At 42.8% G+C, this 22,952-nt stretch overlaps 1 protein-coding gene across 12 annotated transcripts in view; it reads left to right on the forward strand.

Moving 5' to 3' along the window:
- Nucleotides 1-22,952, forward strand: part of SOX5 (SRY-box transcription factor 5) — an 897,303-nt gene that overhangs the window by 661,854 nt on the left and 212,497 nt on the right. For all 12 annotated transcript variants that reach the window (XM_075898182.1, XM_075898188.1, XM_075898174.1 and 9 more), the window contains one exon: nt 20,195-20,281. In XM_075898182.1, the coding sequence (XP_075754297.1) occupies nt 20,195-20,281 (87 nt within the window). The remainder of the gene's footprint in view (nt 1-20,194; nt 20,282-22,952) is intronic.

Consider the following 22,952-nt stretch of genomic DNA (forward strand, 5'->3'; position numbering starts at 1 on the left):
AGGGGCTGCAAAAGGTGGGCACCTGCATGGTCTAATGCAGAGATCATGGACTTCATTGAGGTTTGGGGGGAATACTTCAGTGTCCATGATCTCCGCACTAGAAGGAGGAACGCGGCCATCTACAGCCAGATGGCTGCCAGCCTGGCCACCAAGGGCCACATCCACACCCAGAAGCAGGTGCGGATGAAAATCAAGGAGCTACGGCAGGCGTATTCCAGGGCCATGGGGGGCAGCTCCCAACCAGGGGCTGATCCAGACACCTGCCCCTATTCTGATACCCGGGACGACATCCTGCGGTGTGGGATGGGCCAGGCCCCCCTGGTGATCATCAACCCTGCAGCAGAGGGCCCTGACCAGGGCATCGAGGAGGAGGAGAGCCAGGAGCCACAGCAGACCAGGCGAAGGGTGCTAAGCAGCTGTGTCCCCCAAGCCACCCCAGCTGGCCTATCACCAGTGTCATCTGAGGCCAGCGAGGCAACAGGTGAGTGCCATCACTGTCCCCTTATGCGGGGGAGGGGAGACAGAAACCAGAGACTGCACGTGTGGGCCTTGCTGTCCATGGATCACGCAGCAACCCATGCATGTGCCACGCCACCCCTGGGCATGTGGCCCAGCTGGCTGCCACACAGGGGCCTTATCCTGTTAGCCACATGCATGTGTGAAGAGACATGACATTCTCCTGACTCCGAGGTGGGACACAGAAGGACGCCCTCCCTCCACAAGGTCACTCTACACAGAGGCAGGGGACATCTGTCCCCTCCTCCCCCCCCCACACACTATATATAGCACAGGGGTGGTCTTGAGGTAGCTCCCAGGCCCGGAGATAGCAGGACATTCTGAACATGCCCTCTGTGCAAGCACATTGGCTCTGATGGTGCAGGGCACAGTCATCCTCGCCTTGCAGAGGGGGGCTGGGCTTCACCCACTGTGTCCCCAGGGATAACTGACCACTTCTCTTGTTTCTCCACAGCCGCACCAGTTGCGTGTGCAGGGCACATCACCCCGCCCGGGACATGCTCCCGCACCCGAGGACTCCACAGGACCACCCGTGAAGTGGAGGGGTACCAGCAGCAGTACCTGGGGGCACTGCAAGCCCTATACTGCACCCTTCAGCACTGGCTGCAAGAAGACCTGCAGCTCCGGTAGGAGCTGCTTGCCCAGGGCCGTGCCATCTGCCAGTACCTGCAGACCGTGGTACAGAGCGTGCTGTCTCCTGCTGCGTCCCTAGCTACCGCTCCTCCTCCCACTCCTTCTCTCCCTCCCGCTTTCCCCTCCATCTCCTCCACATGCTCCACCCTCTCCTCATCCCCCCGGAGATGCTGAGGCCCCCACACCTGTGGTGCTGGGAGACAGTTGGCCTGGTGAGACCCCTAACCCTGAGCCCTGAGCTTCCCCTCCCCCTTCTTCCCCTTGCTTCCTCCTCCCAGGTTTCCCTGTCTCCTCTCCCACCCTCTCTCCTCCCCTTTTCTGCCTCCTTTCCCCAGACTCACCAGAGTTTCATTCCCCCCCCCCCCCCGTTTTGTTAAATAAAGAGAGTTTGTATTTATGAAAATATGTGTATTTTATTTTACACCAGGAAGGGGGTTAGGGAGGGGTAAGTGGAAGGACGTGAGGGAGGAATGAGGCACAAGCCCCCAGTGGAGCAGACCAGGGAGGCTCTTAGTGCTCCTCAGGGTGGAAGTTCTCCTGCAGGGCCTCCTGCATACTGACAGCCCCCGATGGACCTCCTGGATGGCAGCGTGCAGCAAATGCAGCCAGGTTCGCAGGAACGCATCCACGAGAAGCACCAGAGTGCCCAGGGGCAGCTCTGGCTCCATGTTGCAGAATGCTGTGATGTCCCGAGCAAGGGCAACCAGAGCACGCTGAGACAAAAATGCTTTGCTGTCCCTCATCGAGGTAGGCGAGCAAGCAGGGAAACCTGAGAACTGGCTGTCTGGGGGGCAGGGAGGCCCTTTAAACACAGACCTCAGTTAGCCTCAGGCAGCAGTCCCACACAGTAAGTCCTGACCTGGTGCCCTGCCAGAACTGGTTCTGGCCAGCCTTAAATGTGATTCAGAGTCCACTATTTCGAAATGCATTTTGTGTGTAGACGCGTTATTTCGAAATAAGCTATTTTGAAATAATGCTGCAATGTAGACATACCCCAAAAGAAGTAACTTCCTCTCTACTCAATGCTGATTATACCTCAACTAGAGTATTGTGTCCAGTTCTGGGTGCCCATTTCAGCAAAGATGTGGACAAATTAGAAGAATTCGAAAGAAGAGAAACAAAAAGATTAAAAGTCTAGAAAACATGAGCCATGAGGGAAGATTGAAATAACTGGGTTTATTTAGATTGAAAAGGAGAAGACTTGAGGGGACATAACAGTTTTTAAGTACCTAAAAGTTTCTTACAAGGAGGAGGGAGAAAATTATTCTTCTTAACATCTGATGATAGGACATGAAGCAATGGACTTAAATTGCAGCAAGGGAGGTTTAGGTTGAGCATGATGAAAAACTTCCTAACTTTTAGGGTGGTTAACCACTAGAATACATTGCCTAGGGAGGTTGTTGAATCTCCATCATTGGAGATTTTCAAGAGCAGGTTAGACAAACACCTGTTAGGGATTGTGTAGATGATCTTTGGTCACGAATGCAAAGACAGTGACCTGATGACCTCTTGAGGCCCCTTCCAGTCCTATATTCTGTGACCAACAAGGTGTAGCCCTTGATTGCTGTTAGTGTTTCTATGCCTGCTTTTAGAGTGAATGGCCCTAATTTTTGGAAGGATTAATGTTCTGTTCTTGTCCAGATGCAGATGAGTTAATTCCCTATAAAATAAGGTAATTTCTTGTGGTGGGAGTTGTCATTTTCTGGGGTTGAATGGTGATAATCTGAGTTCACAAAGACATTTATGCTACAGAAGAATTCTAAGGGCAGGGCACGATTATACTGCTTCTTTGGCAGAGGAGAAATACAAAATCCTCCTCCTTCATAGAAGTGGCACTGCTTTCTAAAAATCCCTGGTGCCCAAGTTTGTATCATATTATATTTTGCAGCAATACACCTTGAGTGTTGCTCCTTCTTGCTGTTTTGCTTTTATGTTTACGTCGATTGGTTGGGTAATCTGTATGTACAGCAATGTGGGAGACAGTAATTCAGTAGTAGTGTCTATAATTAATAGGGAGCAGCTATAGTGCTTCACTGAGGGCAGGTCTACACAACAGGGCAATGTCGACCTAATTTATGCAACTCCAGCTATGTGAATACTGTAGCTGGTGTCAGAGCTATACCTGGCAGGTGTGGGGCCTAGGAATCCCCCCTCTACCGTAGGCCCTGCCTCCACCCCATCATTTCCTGCCCCTGCTCCCACTACACACCTTCCCCCAAACCCTGACTTTGCTCAGCCTCCTCCTGCCCCCATTGCATCCTTTCCTCAAACTCCCCTCCCCTAAGTGACATGATCCGGGAATTACAGGGAAGGGGGACTGGTGCGGGACAGCAGCTGGGTTCACACACCCTCTGCACTTGCTATGAGAAGCAGAGTGACCTAGCTGGAAGATGGGCAGTGGAGCAGAGCAGGCCGCTGCATTACTTCGTTTCCTGCACCTCTCACCACTGTGCTGAGTGCAAGGGAGCCCAACCCCTGCTGCCAGCTCCCAGCCCCTGAGGTAATCCCCCAAGCCACCCTGGACCCTGAGGATGCGGTGGGAGCTATCCTCAATATGGGGACTGAGCCATCCATAGGATGGTGGAGTGGCTGCTGCGGATCCCTCCAAAGAATAGAGTCCAGGACAGTAACCCCAAACTATACTCTGGACATGGAGGTTCTAGCTGGAGAGTTGCCACAGGGTACGTCTAGACTACATGCCTCTGGCGACATTTAAATCGCTGCTTCATTTAAATTTACATGGCTGCCGTGCTGAGCCGACAAACAGCTGATCAACTGTTTGTCGGCTCAGTGCTGTAGTCTGGACGTGCGGGTGTCGACATCAAAGGCATTTGTCGACCACCCAGGTATACCTCATCCCAGGAGACATACCTGGATGGTCGACAAATGCCTTTGATGTCAACACCCGTGCGTCCAGACTACAGCGCTGAGCCGACAAAAAGCTAATCAGCTGTTTGTCGGCTCAGCGTGGCAGCCATGTAAATTTAAATGAAGCGGCGATTATTTAAATCACCGCTTCATTTTCCTATGTCTGGTAGCCTAATCTACATGCCTCTGGTGACAGAGGCATGTAGTCTAGACGTACCCACAGGGTCTCCGCTGCCGGGGGGTGACGGGAGAAGCTCTCTGGCTGACTTCTCTTACACATCTCATTCCAGTGGAGTACCAGAGATGAGAGAGTGATTGGCAGTTGATTTAGCAGGTAGACCCACTAAACCAACCCACAGGAAATAGATTGTTACAGCGCTGATATCCTGGTAAGTGTAGACATGTCCTCCCTTTCTCTTTATCTTTTTCTCTTAGTCTCCCCCTTTTTCTTTGTGTAGAACTGTTACATTAAAGAACCACAGAAAATAGACTTCTCTTGGTTTCTCTTCACATGTTTGGGGATGTCTTGCCATAACTGCTGCGTGACTGCACCACTTGTGCATCCTGATATCATTTCCAAACTCATGAAGATAAATGTTATATCAAAAGGAAACCCAGTGTATTTCCTCTCCCTGTTTAATCCGAAAATAACACAGTCCAAAAAAAAAATCTATGAATGGCGACAAGTGAGAACAAACAGAACAAAGCAGATGGAATGCTGTACTTTAGTAGAGAAGCCTGTGTGAAAATCTTGGAAGATTATTCTAAGCAAATCCAAAGATGACATTTGCTTTAATAATTTCTATTTAATTTGACATAATGATTCCATGCAAATATCATTTGCATTACAACTACCATTCTGATTTACTGGGAAACTACCTGCACTTGAGAAGCTCTGATTTGTAGTATAAATCTTGTCTTTTTTTATTATTCATATCTTTTCTGGCATCTGGCAAACAGATATTGAGATTTTGTTTTCACATATGTTGTGCAAGAGGAGTGCAGGATGTGTAGTTGTTTAGCATCAGGCGTATGTGCTTTAATTCTCACTTCCAGTGGTAAAACAGTCTGTCATATTTTTAAAGAGACTAGAAATTTTAGCATAGTGTGTATTTTCGTAATTTTTTTGTCTTCTGTTCTTTTAATTTTTTCATCTTTTTTGTTTTTTGAATGTTTCAGTAATATCATTAGACTCTGCTTTCAATAGAGAAGTTTATAATCCACTGTAGAACGCACAGACCCTTTCTCAATATGATTACGACAATTAAAAATGTAAATATATAGGAACATATTCTTAGCTGGTATATATATTGGAAGAGCTCAGTTTGGCCATAACTCTTATGATTCTATATCAGTCATTCCTAGAATATTAAGTTAAATATTTGATACTAGGTGCTTTGAGTGAGCTCTATAAAGGCCACATTTGCATGCACAGGTGAACTTGCTCTGTTTGTACACTGAATTATGTGGTTTGCATGTTCAATTATCTGTTTTGCACATGCAAATAGATGGTTTTGCCCAACCAATGAATGGGTTTGCATTTGATGGAGCTTACTGGCTGTGCAGTGTTTAGACAATTAGGCCCTTAATTAGTAAATATATATGCTTGGCATGGGAGTATCTTGATGCAGTTGTCCCCTGGTGGATAACATGTTTTGATGCATTATTTAAGATCTTGTTAGCCATAAACAATACATTTTTTGAATGTGTTAATTTCACATTCTTTTTAGGGAACTATAGTTTGTGCTTCAGATTTTATGTCAGCCATTATTCTCTGAAGAGGCACACATGGGTGAAATGTTATAATTAGTAAAGGAAAATAGTGTTAATCTTAACAGAGAGACTGTCTTATTTATAGTCTGAACTTGCAACTATCTTTCAAAAACAAAGACTCTTAAAAATCTCTCTTTCTCTCTCTCCTGCTTCTGTACACTCTCTCTTTCACCCCTCACAATGTAACGAATGGCTACATCTTGATTCAGCCTTCCCCACCCACACTTGCTGACATCATAAATTATCCAGATCTAAATGGACAACCTTCATTAGCTGTGCACTTTACACAAAGCGCTAGCTCAGGAGCTATGTGCTCTCTCATTTTTATTAAAAGTTAAAATGCTCCTGGCTGCCTCAGAAAGGGGAGGACGGGGGAGGCACAATGGAAGACAGTGCCTCAGAGCTAATAAATAAAAATAATAACTATTACCAGTGGCTGAGTGACCCGGGGAGAAGAGCACTGCCGAGCCATTTGTTGTTTCCTTTCACTTGTCAACAGCAGTAGCTTAAAAGCCTTAGCCATTGTTCGGAGTCTAATAGCACCTGTTGGGATGATAGGAAGACAGCTGTCAAAAAAAAAAGTGTGTGTGTGTGTGTGTGTGCTGGGGGGAAGGAACCAGTGATTGTCGAGTAACATGTTCTTTGGTGCAGCTGCAGTGGGACGTTTCATGTCTCAAAGTAGGTGAAGCCTGTTTATCTCCAACCCTTTTTCCTACTGCAATAGACTCCTCTTCCTTGAGCTTGCTGACAAAAGTACATTATGAACCAGAGCCAAAAATCTACAGGGAGGCCTGATGAGGAACTGATCTTTCTGTGTCACTCTCTGACAACAGAACTAGTTAAAACCAAACAACCCTCAACAAGTGGAAATTGTGCCTTTTTGACTAGAGATTTCTTGTTTTACTCTTTTTTAATTGTTCTGTCTTTGACATCTAAGGAATTTTTTCTTCTCTTGTTCTTTGGCGTAGTGTTCATGTTAGAAAGAGGTAGGAATTGCAGACACTAATCAATTGTCTCTTTTCCAGCCCTGAAATCTCTGCGTTAATTTTGTAACAATCTTTTAGGCAATGTGACTTAATGACTAACGCAGGGACTGGAAGTTAGAATATCTAGATTTTCTCAGTTCTACATGGATGGCCTAAATATATGCCTCTGGGCAAGTCACTTACAATCTCTGTGCCTCGTTTTTTACCTTTTTTAAAAAAATGGAGATTACAATACATAATCTTTCCTAAGTTTTTTGAGATCTTCAGGGGAAAGGTGCCAAATGTTATGATGATGATGTTGATGATGATTATTTTAGTAAAATAGCTTCTATTTGAAAATGTAATGGAAATAAACATTGAATGTGGATTTTTTAAAAAATTTTAGCCATCGTGCTAGATATATGCTTCATCATTATTTACACCATTACTCATTTTTAAAGATTTTGTTGAGATTTTAACTTACAGGTGAGGTACCCTAAAAAGTAGAGGGGGGGTTAGTAATTTCCAACAAGTGAATAAACAGTAGCACTAGAGTCCTGAGTATTTTTTGAAATATTCAATGTTAATATATTTTTATGTATGTTTTTAAGTCCTGTTGTGTACCAATCATTTTCTAAAGATGTCAAAAATTAGCAAACCAAAAGAATAGCTGTCTGTTAGTATTAACTAGGTCTTGTGAGTCCTTAAAATTAGTATATTGTGGTACTAATATGAAAATATTTCAAGGACACGTATTTGCTTTAATCTAACCGAGACAGAAAAATAAAGCTGATGCAAGATTTGGTTTAAATTCCAGGTGTGTGTGTTTTTATGTTAAAGCGACAAGGAGTCCTGTGGCACCTTATAGACTAACTGTTTTTATGTTGTTACTCTTGAAATAGTTTCTGGAAATATTAAAATATCTTTGGCTGTTGAGTTATGATGCTGATGCAGCATTTGATATATGGGCTTCTTTTATCAGCTGTGTTTTGGGCATATCACACTTGAGAAATAAATTCCTTCTCTCACTTATAGCTGACTGGAATTAGACAGGGATTAGAACGTTGCATGGGGCAGAATTTTCTTTGGTCCATAGGGAAGACATTTTCCTCACATTTCACTCTTTCCCTCACGTGTATTGATGTAATTGTAGTATTGAACATAAAGGAAAAATGCTGTCTTTGAACTTTATATACATGTATAATATTGAAAATTAGATGTTGTGCCTTGATTATATTGTTTGGTGGATTAGGATGGAGAATCATTTTATTACTCTATTTTTTTAAATTATTATTTCTGAAGAATTAGATTTTTTGCAGTTAGTATGCAGGTCATATCCTACTTCTATCTTTCAATGTCATTTACAGTAATATATTTTGCGGGCATTTTGGTGGTATGCTACACTAGAGATTTGCACTAGTAGAAGTTTGTTGACACGGAATGAACTACAAAACAGTATCAGTGGAGTGCATTCTCATTCAGCTGCTTATGTTGTTGCATTCTGCCCACACAGCATGAAGCTACACTGACAAAAATTGTGTTGCGCTGTAGGTAGGCACCCTAGTGTCTTTCATGCTGTCTTTAGGCAAGCTATTTTGGGGGAAGTTGTCCCATTTGAAAACTTGCTGCTCCAAACATGGATGTGGCAGAGAGCAACACAGCTCCTTCCTACACTGAAAGGACAGGGTACTTGATCTTGATGTGCATGCAAGGACACAGCACTCAAACAGATTCAGCTGAGGATGACTGAACAGTGAATGCAGAGGCTATGCTGTTACAGCTGTTCCTCAGAATAATTGCACCCTGTGAAGTGGTGGTTCTGGAGCCATCTACTGAGCTGTAGGACCTGATTGTCCTGCAAACATGGAATAGTCAATAGTAACCCCAGAATATTCAGTTGCAGATGGCTGCACTCCCACAGCTGTGTGTTGAATGCATTTAGTGTCCTGGTGATAACGAAGATTTGAAGAGAAGGATATTGGTGTTCGAGAGGAGTTGTTATAAAAAGATCCTGAGAATAGGATGGATGCAGAAGGTCACCAACGAGAAATGATATAAGAAGATACAGCCCAAAGAGAATCTACTGCAGAAGGTTATACAACAGAAGTTACAGCTGTTTGGGCATATCTGCAGGATGAACAACAAGTGAAAAGTTAAGACCCTGGTACTCGGCATAACGGATGGTCTGAATAGGAGAGGCAGACTCCACAGAGAATGGATGGATGACATAGTAGATTGGTGCGGATAGTCTACAGAAACTAAGCCACTCTGCACTGGACAGGGAAAGATGGAAGGAAATAGTGAGGGAGGCATCGGACACCAACAGGTGTTGAGTCTATGGTTGTTGATGATGATGATGAGCATAGGAACGCTAAGATGCAGGTTTGAGGACACATTGCCAGGTTTTAGGTAGGGGTGGCTCCAGGCCCCCAGAAGGGATGTACCTCAAGTGGAAGGGACAGAACTGGGGGCTAAGCCTCCCTCAGCCAGCCTTTCAGTGCCACTAGGCATGTGGCCTCTGGGGCTCCGGCAGCTATTGAAAGGGCCCTGGGGCTCCCATTGCTGCCAAGGTAGCAGCGGTGGCTGCTGGAAGCCCTGGGCCCTTTTAAATCACCAGACCCTGGGGCAGCTGTTCTCTCTGTCCCCCTCCCACCATTGGTGGAGCTGCCAAGACCCAACCTGCCTTGCAGTGGAGAAACAAATGGCAGTGCTCATATGGAGGTTTGAAACCATAGATGCTGTTGATGAGTAGTCAGTTTGGTGTTGGAAAATTTGGTGGGGGCAGCCATGATCAAGGTCTGCATGAAGAAAAAAAGAGTTCCGCCAGGCTAGGCAAAGTGCAGGAAATAAGAGATTGATTCATGGAGCAAGGTATCCTTAGCTGTGCTGGAGTGATAGTTGGCACCCTTGTCTGGTTATATAAGCCCAAAGGGAGGGGTAGTCTTGGCAGTTATGCGGGACTTAGTGAATCATTTTAGGTGCTCTGCTAACATATATGTTGGCTAGTCCAGTGACACCTGGATTTTTAGAAATGCTTAACTTTGTGACAATCTGAAAGCAGGGCCTTTCGTGAAGCCAGATGCTAATAAACTGCATGAAAGCAAGGGAAGGTTTACTGTTACCGAAGTGGCTGCAAAATGAATGTGAAGTGTGCCTTTGGAAGCTTGAAGGACAAGTGGAGATGTCTCATGACAAGGCTCAGTCTCAGCAAGAATATCCCAGGCAATACCCTGGAAGTGTGATAATTAGTATCATAGCTGCTGGTGGTGTATTGTAGGTATATGCTGCTTTAACCATTTTGAATGAATGAACAAGTTAATTTTAAGGAATATTTTATGGAAGACTTATATGTGCATATAAGTAAACAGTAGTAAAACGACTGAAGGTGTATTTCTAGTTGAAGAGAAGTGATTGATAACTTTTAAATACTCACTCAATGTTTTTCTTGATCTATGGAACCATTTTTGGATAAGTGAATTACTTTCTAGCACTATGGGCAACACTACAATGCCAGAAATCACAATAAAGATGCCTCAACATTCACACAACATGTACTTTATCACCATGCAGCCATCACCCCTTCCCCTCAAAAAAGAGCCAACAACTTGCAGATTATTTTACCTTTTACTAACTACCCACCCCATAATTATGTATGCAGAAGTGCAACGAGGCTGTATGTCAGTGCATCACAGATCACAGGGCTTATAATCAAAGCAGTTCTCTTTGTTCCCTGAGCTTTTGTCTTCTGGGGTAGAGCACAGTGGGAACTGACTCAAAGGGATTGTGGGGATGTTGGTGGCTCAAGGAGCAGGGGTGGAGGTGGGACGCTATCCTGCCTGAGAAGGGAGCTGTTTAAGTCTGGAAGATACCTGGGAACATATGTAGCCAAGCAGTTTTCTGTGATGAGCCTGCCAGTTGACATGATGTGGAGAAGGGTCACGTATTGTGGGGTGGGGAAGGGGCTCTGCATTGTAGCTTCTGAAAATCTTAAATATTGTGTGTTAACAATCTTTTGTGAAATTGTGCCTACAGACTAAAAACTGTATAAAATTAACAGACCTTTCATCCATAGTACTATACCGTGTGCAGCTGGGTGGCTGACCCAGTCATGTCTGTGTGCGCTCCATGCTGATTTTTCTTTCATGTTCAGTATCTCACTCCCCGTGCACAGTATGCCCTTTGCATGTGCTTTGTATATCTTAGTGGATACATGTAATGATGTCTATGTATCAGGGAACAGTACTACCTTGACTGTAAGAGGAAATATATTTTGTGTAGACTTGAATTTCCAAGCCTCAGTGTACTGTAAGTGTGTCTGTGATTTGTGGTGTCTTGCAAAGCTGCCTTTAATGCCTTAAATGCATTGCTCAGTTGTTAGAAAGCTGTGTGGGGGTGTGTGTAAATACTGTGTGTTCATGTAACCCCGTGATATCAATTTCACTAATTTTTAATGCTGCCTTATTCACTTCTTTATGATCATTGTCTGGTGCTGCTGTTGATACAGATCTGTGTGATTAAAATGCTATTTAAAAAGAGATTTTTTTCGTATACTTACCTTTGACTATCTTTTTGAGAGGGTGGTGGGGGGGGAGATTTATTTATATTTTGGGCTTTAGTTCTGAGTTGGTCTACCTCCCACTGTAAACGGGGAAAACAGAGGGTTAATTCAGGTGCATTGAGAATGCTTATGTAAGCAGTACTTGCTAGAGTGTGTTGGTATAATAGTGTGCAGATGGGGTGGAAAAATGATGGCTAAATGGTAGACAGTGTTTACAGCTGGATCAGGAGGAAAGCATATATGGGTTCACATCATGTTTTACATCAATTCTTTTCAAGAAATGCAGACATATAGGCACACATTGCCACGAGTCAGGGCGTATCAGCCTACACCAGTTTATTTATTGAGACATAAACAGCCACTTGCCTTCCCAGATTCTGCCTTTTCCAGAGATGACCTGTGTCAACATGAGGAATTCAGACTGGATGTCCATCGGTAGTACTGGACACCATGTTTTACTACACCTTGTTGTCCACTTGCTGGCCAGTACCATAACCTCTTCCTCATCCACTGCTCCACAGGAGCTTCTTCCTCTCTGACATTAATTGTCCACAGTGGTTACAGGCAAAATCTTACAGGGTCTCTGGATTAGTTATAAAAGACACAAGTCACATGGGTACCTCTGGAACTTATTGCTCTTCTTCACTTTCTGATGGTCTTGCATCAGCTTCTTTCCCTTTGCATAGCCTGGGGACTTCTCTTTGGAGTAGTTGAGTTTTGTCATTTCCATCGCCTAGTCACTGTAAATAGTCTTGTTCCTGTGGAGTGCTGGAGCTTTTCTGCACATACATTTCTCCCCACAGTGAAAAGAAACTAAGCATCTCCTCCTTAAACCAAACAGCAACATGGCACTGAGTTCAAGGAGCCATGATGGCAGCAAATAATTAGCAGGTAACAGCAATAGATGTGGCTGTAAAGACTTTGCTGTGCATTTAAAAGTGAGGAGAGCTTCTGGTTATTGTGATCCCTGGGCAGTGAAATTCAAAAGTGCTCCCACACATGTCAGTCCTGAAGAGAACGTTGTACTGTGGATTTGTAGCTGGAGGTCTGCTTATGGGTACAGGCACCCCACACAATCACATTGCCACTACAATAGAACTAAAATAGCTTGAGGTTTGGGTCTCTCCGAAAAGAGGAAGACGTAAACTGGAAAATGTGGAAATTTTTGTCAGTAGGAGACAAAATTAAACATGGATGAACTCCAGGCTATACTGAAAATTATGAGTTAGTATGTCTTTCTAACATAAACTAGGCCTTAGAGCCCAGTAGTTCCTTTCTCAAAATGAAACCATTTTTGTGAAGGAGGGATTTGGAACAAATATGTCAACGAAGCACAGTTAAAGCTCAAGAAAACCAAAAACTGGTGTTAGGATATACACGGTTAACACCCCCTTCCCCTTTAACAGTAAGGATGTTAAATTGTGGTTATCTAACTTAATTGTGTAGTCAATTCAAATTGTATTAACTACATGACTAGTCGGGTAAGGATTGCTCTTCAGAACCATGGCAAGGCTAGCTCCAGGAGCTGGCTTGAGCCAAGACTGAGCAGTCCTGGCTCCTGCCGGCTCTGGGAGCCACCTGCTCTGCATCTCTGCATTTTAAATGTAGTAAGAGCCAGCTTCTTGGTCCTGGCTCACACTGAGTCCAGCAGCCCAGGCCACTGCGAACAGGGGCTGCTGCTGGAGCAGCCTCTGCCCACAGTGAATCTCAGCTCACGGGGGGAAGAGGCTGCTTCGCAGTAGTGATGTAAGTGAAGAGGGATGTAAGAGAGGGAAACAGGAGCCGGTGCTAGGGGAAGCCTTCTTGAAAGCTGATTCACCCTAGCACCGTCTCTGAGGTGTTGCCTGCCCCCCCTCTGCTTCCTCTATCTGGCAGCAGCCCCTGTTAACAAGGCTGGCAACTCTTACTACATTTAAAATGCAGAGCCGCAGCATGGACAGTTCCCAGAGCCAGCATGAGCTGGGACTGCTCAGTCCCAGCTCGAACCAGCTTCTGGAGCTCTCCCCGCTGCAGCTCTGCATAGCAGTCCTTATCGACTAGTTGTGTAGTCAATACAAATTGTATCAACTGCACAATTAGTTAGATAACCACAATTTAACATCATTACTTTGCAGCAACCTCCTCTATCCACCCTCGGCTACCTCTGATAGAGGCATCAGGGAGGCAAGCAGCATCATGGAGAGGGTGCTGGGGGAAACCAGCTTTTAAGCCAGCTTCCGCCAGCACCGGCTCCTGTTTTTCCCCCGTCCCCCGCTGCCTCTCATTGAGGGGGTGGATGTGAGTAGTCGATGCTCCAGTCGACTACTCACATCCCTAGTTTACAAAGGTGGTTTTCCTGTTCATTTACTTAGATCCTTTAATTTTTTTAATACTTTCAGAGAATCCTAATGCATGCAGTGTTGTGTGCATGTATAGATACATACACAAATAGTGACTGCACTGGAGAGAATGTGCTTTTATCCCTGGCACTGCAGCTCTGTTTGAGAATGACTGGATGCTGGCATGAGTCTCCAGGTCTCATTGTTCCATCTGAGGGAGTCAGTCTTGAGAGTGTTTGGCACCAAGAGGGGAAAGGAGGGAGAGTTCTTGGGAATGAACATTAACTGAAGAGCCTGTATGCTGTTGTAACAATGGCTGGCACAGTTGGAGGGCCATTCACCATTGGGTATTGCCATAGGCATTGATGCGAAGAAGCACAGGCAAGCAAAAGAGGCAAGTGTGGAAAAAAGGGAAACAAAATGCTGTGTAAATATATTATGAAGGACATAATAATGGATAAATGTACAACCAGGAAAAAAATTGCTGTGAATTAATCTGTATTTCAGGTCAAAGGACTCTGTCCATGTTCTTCTCTTTTGCCACTATTTATTTTATAATTTCTGTTGTTCTTTTCACATTTTGTTCTCTTTCCCTGCCCTAGCCATAAGTCTCCATAATGCTTATAATTAATGGAGTGCTTTTAATCATTGAGAATCTTTGCAAGTATTAACTTCATAACACCTCCGTGAGTAAATACTGTAATCTCCTGGCTATTCTGCATATTACTGCTACTTACTAGATAAAACCAGAGCTATTGTTCTAAAGCAGGGGCCACCATCCCACAGAAAATGAGTCAGGGGATACACACAAACAAAACAGAAAACCAAACCCTCAGAACTTACCTGCTTCCAGTATTGCCAAGGTGGAAAGCAACAAACAAACAAACAAAAAAAACCCAACAAACCCCATACCTCATTCACACTTAACTCTGCATGGGCTGGGTTCCAGCCCTGAAGCAGGGAGAGGCCATGAGGGGGGCTTTCTGATGGAGATGAGCGAGGTGACACTCATACTCCAGCCCCATAGTTAGGTGCGCAGAAGCCCAGGGCTTCTGGCCCATGGCACAGGGACTTGCTAAAGACTGGGACAAATGAAGCTAAGGGCCAGATCCGGCCTGCTGCAGGTTCCCCACCCCATCCTAAAGGCTAGCTTCACAGTGGAACTTAGATGTCTAGAAAATCCTTGGGAATTCACAAAGCCTGAATTAGGCTCCACGGCTTCCTATACATTGAATGTAGAGAGATGGGCACATCAGAACAAGTTCACAAAAGTCAGGATGCTGCCACGTGGCTCTTCAACTATGCTGGTCTGTAGAAAATGCTTCACACAGAGATTGGCACTTGCACTTGTGTGGATTGGAGGGAAGCACATCCCTCTGCTTTGTTTTTTTCCACTGCAGCCCCTCTTTTGGTGTTAGGTGCTTGTCCTGTTTTAGCCAGAAGCCAGATGGAGAGGGTGCTAGCTCCTAACATAAATGACAGAAATAGTGAAAGAATCAGTAGGCTGAGTACTCACTTGTAAAGTGGGAGACACCTCCAGCCAGGGGCTCCAAAGGAGAGGGGCAACTTTTCCCTACAGGCCCAGCCCCCTGTTCTCCCTCCTCCCCCCCTCCCCCCCCCCCCCCGGGAATCTCCCAAGTCCTCCGTGCCACAAGCTGGAGCCTAGCCTGGTAAAAATGGCCCAGGGGGAACCCAGGCAGCTGTGGGGGAAACATGGATTCTCCACCTACCTGGGGCAGGGAGACCTGAAAGCAGTTCCCAGCCCATGTCTCCCTCTCCCCCCCCCCCCCCCAATTCTTTGTCTTGGGCAGATGGAGGGTCCACATCTTCCCACAGCTTCCCAGGTGGCTCTTACCATGGCCTTGCTACAGCTCTTTAGCTTTTAATGTGGCTACTGCTGGGCCATAAACTAGAGCTGGAATGGGGTAAGAGCTATGTACCTTCCACTTGCCCTGGGTAGGGAGTGGGGATAAGGGCCAAGAGCTGCTCTCAGGCCCCTCAGCCCCCTGACAGTTGGAGGTTGCCTGGGATGACCAATCCAGTTCTGACTTGGTTGCAGAAGGGGAGTCTCAGGAGGAAGAGGAAGGGCAGGGATTGGGCCACAGAGGGGACAGAGCCTCGTATCCCCCCCCTTTAGAGTCTGTCCCTCCTATCCTCTAGTCCCCCTGCTCCAATGACTCAACTTTAAATATTCACAGTGAAACAAGCTTCAGTAGGAGAGTTAGGGAGCCCCACATTAGACTATCTCTTAGCCCATGCTTAGGGCATGCTCAAAAGAGGTTGCAGATCCCTATTCAAATTCCTTCTCTCCCACAGGGGCAGGAGGGATTTGAACCAGGTGCATATCTTAGTCACTGGGATCATAGTTATGACTGAGGGAGGTGGTCCTCTTCTCGCTTTTAGGGAGAGCTCTTACCCCAGTAGTTGAACTCTAAACATGTTTACTGGTTCTGGTCCCACAGACAAGTTAGGTACGGGGATGTCTATTTTTGTGAATTGCTCTGGGGCTCAGGGGTCCACGCTGTGTTCATGTGAGAGATACACAAATATAGGTGACTAGCATAGTGTTTGACTTCTGTATTTGCGAAGGCAGCTCCAGTCAGGCATCTGGGCCACAAGTGGTAGGACAAATTCTGTGCCTGCCAGGGGGTTGCAGTTGTGTGTGTTGGAGAGGGAGGAGGGGATGTATTGTCTAGATAACTTTTATGGCAGAGATTTTTGTGCCTAGTGAATTTAGGCATCCGTAGTTTTTAGGCACCTGCAGCAGAATAGGGTTTTTATCAATCCCACTGGAGTCTGAGTCTGGGGGTTTGATACGTAAAGGGGATGTTTGGTGCATAAGTCTTTTGTGAATGTAGCTCTGTGTGTCCTAGGTTCTATGTTGCTAATAAACTTTTAGTTCAAGTGGATGAGTCCCATGTTTGTGAAGAAGGAAGAGCTAAGTATTACCACCTTGAGAAGTCCTGAATGAGCATGGCGTACAGCAGAACATATCTAGCATCTGTATTTGTATAGCACTTTGCATGATGAGGTCCTGGTCCATGACTGGCAATTGTATGAGGTTGTTACAGAATCATCCCCATTTTACAGAGGAAAAGCTGTTAAGTATTTCCCAAATCCTTGAAGAGTCTGTGCCAGAATAGTGATTAGAAATAGCAGTTTTCAGATCTCAGTATTGCGCTCACACCCATTAGACCACTAGAATGAGTCGAACTCCATGGTTGGTACACATTGCATGCATACCCATATGTACATTTGTAAACTTTTTAAACTGCACAACGTATGTCTGTTTTGCAAACAAGTCTCTGTGTTATTTCTTATCCCAGTATATGTGCGCCTCTCAACAAAATGTTTTAGGCTTTTATTTAGTTTAAGTTTTTTATGGTTGTAACTTTTAGGACAATTATGTATGTTTAATATGTATCTGTTTCTAGCCTTTTTTTTAATAGAGTGGATAGAGTACATAAATTCTAATTGTTTTAAAGATGCTGTAATGCAATAAATCAAACTATAATTTGATATAGATTTTCAGTTCTTCCTTTTGAATGGGGAATGACCATCAATTGTCTCTAAAAATCATATGAGTCCATTTTACAATAAAAATATTTACAGGCTGTAAATATAGCAAAATTCTGTTGCCGTGTCTTACATGGCAATTGTGTTTCAAGTCAAAAGAGATTTCAGACTACTTTAGTACATCAATTAAACATGATTACATGTATCTCAAAAAAATCCATATAGTATTATTTTAAATAGTTAACATACAGTATTTCAACAGGGGAAATACTTATTAGATCACCACAATCTATTTTACGCCATCAGCATTGCAAAGGGGATTATAATTGTGTTAAATTTTCATATTACTCATATTCACACATTAATGAACAGATGCATCGTTACTATTGGGATTTTGCCATTTGGCCTTTCACATCCTTAATCATGAATTTCCTACTGAGATCTTTACCGTTCTAGTAAAAATTCAGTCATTGATACATGGCTGTCCATTGAATTCATTATTCTTAGCTTGTTTGTTGCAGCTCTTCCTGAATTACCAGTAGAGTCGGGTTGCAAGAACAGTAATTTGTAACATGAGTTGTTTCATTACAGTCAATAAGTTTACATTGACAAAACAAAACCAAAAAAGTCTCTAAAAAAATAGCATCAAACTTAATCACAGACACTCCTGTCCTGGTTTATGCATAGAAAGTTAACTTTGATTTCTGATCACCTTCCAAATAAAATGGTCTTGAAAGAACCATTCATTTGGAGGGACTGTTTGTCACAAGGAAGGTAATTGTAGTAAGTTGCTGTGTAGCTGAGCTGTGTCTCCGTTGGTAGCTAATATAGCGGTCTGCAGTGAACCTGGAGAGTTCTGTAGGCTTCAGAAACCAGGCTACTGTTGCTTTAACTCTGCAAGTTAGACAGAAGTCTTCTGTTTCTTTACCAGCACACTACAGCGAATATTTTGTCTAGCTGCAGGGGAAAAGCTTTGTCATGGACTTTGCTGACAATAGACTTAAAAGTAAAATGGTCTACTTTTGGTGCCTGGAGGTTCTGTAGCCTATTGTTAGTTCACAATGGATTTCTATTGCTGCATTCCTGCTTTGCAAAGGTTTGTTAGCTTTTAATGACTGACAATCTATTGCAAATACCTCATTGACTCTGGCCTGTTTACATGCTACTCAAGAATTTTTTAAAAACACTGGAAAAAGAAAACAGCAATGTTTATTTGACCTATTCAAGATATGGTTTAAAAAATGGTTTCCTTCATGAAGTGTTTACTGGGAAAGTACAAACTTTGGAAGTATTTGTAAAAGCCTCTAAAGCACAGTGGAATCTTCTTATCATGAACTCAGAATTTTAAAATGTTAACATGCAGCTTCTCATAGCTATTTCATTGTGATCTAATTGTAATTTTGAGCTTGTAATGAAATCTTCTATTAATGTAGTTCTTATTTTTACAAAAAAAGGTAGCATAAAATACTACCATTTAAAGAGCAGAATTCCTATAATTATATTTTAAAAATATTAAACTGGAAACTGAACATTTTAAGGCTAGTGCGTGTGAGAGAGAATACATACATTATGTGATACTGTATTGTATTATATTATTAATGTTAGTTTATGAAATAAAGATTTTGAGTTGTTCACTTTCATTTTCTACAAATCCTTTATAAAGACTCAAATGTTATTATAATATTGGTATTTTTTGAAAGAGAAGGAGGAGACCTTTGATTTTTTGTTGTTGTTGTTGTTGTTATAGGAAACTGCATTCAGATTTTGCGACACTGATTCCTGAGAGCTTTAAGTTAGGGGCTCAAGAAGGTTGGCAAAATTAGCCAAACAAGATAATGAAGGCTCCTCATAAAGCTTTTTACTGTGGGGAAAATTAACCAGTTGCTAATAATTGCATGGTCCCTAGGCCAGACGGTCCCTTTGATAAGTTAACATGTACTCCTTTTATGCTCCTGGTAGGGGGTAAACAAATGCCTGAACAAATACAAATACACATAAACACAAATGTGGAGAATAGCAGTATATGTCTTAGATCCAGATAATAAGTGTGGGTATTGTTATTTAGATGGCGCATACTGGGACACTTATCTTTTAGTACACTCCATTTTCTAACTGAATGCAGTACTAATCGTGGGATTGAAAGCCATTGTAATTGTGTACCCATCTAAATGCTGACAAGAATATACAATTACATTGTTTGGAACTGAGTTTAATGTTCTCTGAATTTTATTAGCATTTATATTTACTTATGCATTAAAATTCCACACAAAAAAGAGGTCAAATTGCAGGAGTCAGACACATAAATATCGGATCCATCCACACCCTCGGTGTATTTTCCCCTGAAAATACTGAACGAATATATCTTCTTATAAAAAGGAAGTGATAGAAATCTGAAATGAGAAAATAATGGTTTTCCATTCTAGGCATTGCTCCCTCCCATTTCTGGATTTTTCAATATTTGTAAGGCTTTCTGTCACATCAAACTTTATTATTATTGCTATTTATTTATTTATTTATTTATTTGCAATGTCTGAGTTTGTGTGTGTTACTGGAAAGCCTTTCCACGGTGTACTTACCACCGCACAATGTTTAAACACACATTATAAAGTAGATGTGATTGTAAACACACAGAGGGATATAATTACATGTAGCAGATTTAGGAGCTAATTCTTTGCCTTTTTTTTAACTCTGCATTTTATCAACATAATCATTTTTGACTGCAGACTAACACTCTGAAATTGACAAGAATCCATTATAAGCTGAACTTGCTCACTAAATTGAAAAACAATGAACTGCAGGTTTATATGTGCCCATTGTCATACAGAATTACTATGGCTTTGTTCCGCAAGAGGAAAAAGCTAATGATTTTGAAACAGCAGGTGACAAAACACATTTTCCCCCCCCCCTTATCACTTTGTTGATGAAGTCATTACAAATTGGGGCCCAGAATAGGGTTGGTCTTATTTTTAGCAGATAGACTTTTAATGAGTTCTATTGTGGAGCCAGTGATGTTGATTTTCTTGCATTTTTTCCCTCCCTTCTTTCAGAAACTCCCAGTATTGAAAAGCTACTATCAAAGGACTGGAAAGACAAGCTTCTTGCCATGGGATCAGGGAACTTTGGAGAAATAAAAGGTAACATTGTCACTGTGATCCTACAGAGTAAAATGAAACAAAAATAAAATATCTGTGTGTATAACTAGCAGTATGAAACTTTACATTTTTTGTTTTGTTTCTCATTTCTTTGTTTGTTGGCAGTTTACAATCGCCCTGTGTGATTTTTAATAAATCGTGGCATGTAGTTCTAAATGAACAATCCACCTTCATTTATATAACAAGGCTTTTGTTCCATTTTTTAATTCTGTTTATCAGTATAACGGGAGTCTATTATAGGATTCACATAAAACTCAACAGAGATTTTCACAGTTTGTATTAATACAGTGTTTAGCATCCATCTACAGAAGGAACTACACATCAGAAGGAGATCAGAGGTGTTTGCTGTTGTTTGTGCAGATTGTGATACTATTGTGCAAAAGATGAAAGGGCAAAGTTTTTGTAGTGATGCCTCTAGGCACTGAAATTAACTTGTGCGGATAATAAGGGACAGCACACTATATCTGTGTATTAAAACATGTTCCTTTAAAGCTGTAGAAGGAAAATGCAAAAGGTGACCATTGTCCAGCAGTAATGCTCTGTTTTGCCACAATATTTCCCTGTCTTATATATGTGAGGACATTTTAGGAAACTGATAGTTTATTTTTATACAGTATTTGTGCTCCAAATAAGTGTCAAACTTGATATAATTTCCAAGGTGTAAAGAAGCCAATATTTCCTTTAAAGAAAATAGTGTGAGACTCCCACTTACTGCACAGTAAAGTCAGATGGGGCTATTCTAATCTGACCTCCTTTGTGACACACAACTTCCCCAAGTTGATTCCTGTTTGAACTAGAACATGTCTTGCACCACTTACATCAATGTAAATCCAAAGCAGCTCCATTAAAATAAAAAAGAATATACCAGTGTAAAATGGTGTGAGATCTGAATTAAGTTCAATTTATTTTTTAATAGACCTAGTTTTCCACAGTTGTGTTACCTGTGTTGAGGCAAACCCTGAAGTCCTTATTCAGAGAAATTCCCAAAAACTTACTCCAGATGTTTTTAAGGACCTATTTCACAGTGCACAATGACACTCAGTAAAACATACAGTAAAATGTTGAAAGAAAAGCTGGCAATTCACTTGAATCCTAAAAGGCAGTCTCTTAGAGAATAATTCATAGGTTTACACTAAAACTTAGTATTTTATTCATATGCTCCTTTCAGCTTGTCACAAATAAGCCACCAGCACTAGCTTGCTCTGGTCCACTGACTTATACATGGGGGAAAGTATACCTTTGGCTTCCCCAACTTCCTTAGCAAGGGCCTCTCATTTTTATGAGTCCAAGTATATCTGTTACACTTATTTGATAACTTAATGACAAAACTCAATATTTCAGCACCAGGCAGGCTGAGATATTACACTTATTAGAAGTGAGCCAGATTTTGAGTTCCTTCCTTAATCTTAGCAAATGCAAAACCACTTGAGCACACTTTCCCCATATGCATGAGTCAATGGGCCAGAGAGTGCTATAGCTAGTATCTTATGCGTGATTCTTATATATAAAGATGTATATGAATTAGGGATATAATAATGTAGTTGATTAAGCAAAAGCTTATAGGTTAATGACATAGACTACACGCATTTCCCCTCCACCCCTTCCCAGTAAATTTTTTAGCAAGCTGGCCAGCAGCCCGGCTCAGTTCTAACTTGCTCGTGGTCCTGAACCTACCCCCGCTGCGGCTCTGCCTTTAAAGTGTATTAGGAACCAGGCAGGCAGGTAGCCCTGCTCAGTTCCAGCTCACGCTGGGTCCAGGAGTTCAGACCCCTCACCCCCAGACAAGGGCTTCCCAGGGACTAAAGAATAGTCGACTAACTGATAGGAATTCATGAGGTTAATCAACTATTCAGTTAACTGATATTTAAACATCCCTAATATGAATATGATTCAAGTTACTCTACAATGTGGGGTTAACTGACTGATAAATCCTTGAGGAGTAATCTTTAATGAGTTTTTAGGCTGAGGGTCTGTAGAGGGCTTTCATTTCAGCTTTCTGTGTTGTGTTGCTGCAGTAGCCAATACAGTTCTCTGGAACTTCTTTAACCATTGAGATGCTGGAGTTTTTTAAAAAATTACTCCCTGTGATCCTCCACTCTCTTTGGACTGAGTAAAGACTCTGAAGCATGCTCTGTACTAAGAAGTCAGTCTCTTCCAAATCCCTATGATCTTGTTCTGTTGGAGGGCAGTCTTTTTTCTCCCTTTTTCTCTTTCCCCTTCACAAGTTAAACATGAAAGCCGTAGCAACTTTAAGCTAACACGAAAGAAATTCAACAGCTCTTTCAGTCTTGCCTGGGGGGCAGGGAGAGGATGGGGAGCAACACCGCAGCCTCAAAGAAGAGATTTCTTGCTTTAACTTTTTGGTTTTTTAAATTTCATACTTTGAAGACAAGTTGAGTTATTGTTTCATAGTTTTGTTCAAAGCCTCACACTCAATGCACATTAGTGGCACTGTGGTTCTATGGCTGGGAGCATGGTTATTAGGTGTTTGGATCAGGTTTGGCAGTAAGCTGTGAAAACAGGCGCTGGTTTATTTTTCCTACTGACTGCAGTGACAGTTGCAATTATTGTCCATTGTTTGTAGGTGGCTAGAAAGAAGGGAGGATACAATAGAGTGTTGCCTTCTGGAGGTAAATGAATTTGACTTACAGGT

The sequence above is a fragment of the Pelodiscus sinensis genome, chromosome 1 (assembly GCF_049634645.1).
Source record: "Pelodiscus sinensis isolate JC-2024 chromosome 1, ASM4963464v1, whole genome shotgun sequence".
Lineage (NCBI taxonomy): Eukaryota > Metazoa > Chordata > Testudines > Trionychidae > Pelodiscus > Pelodiscus sinensis.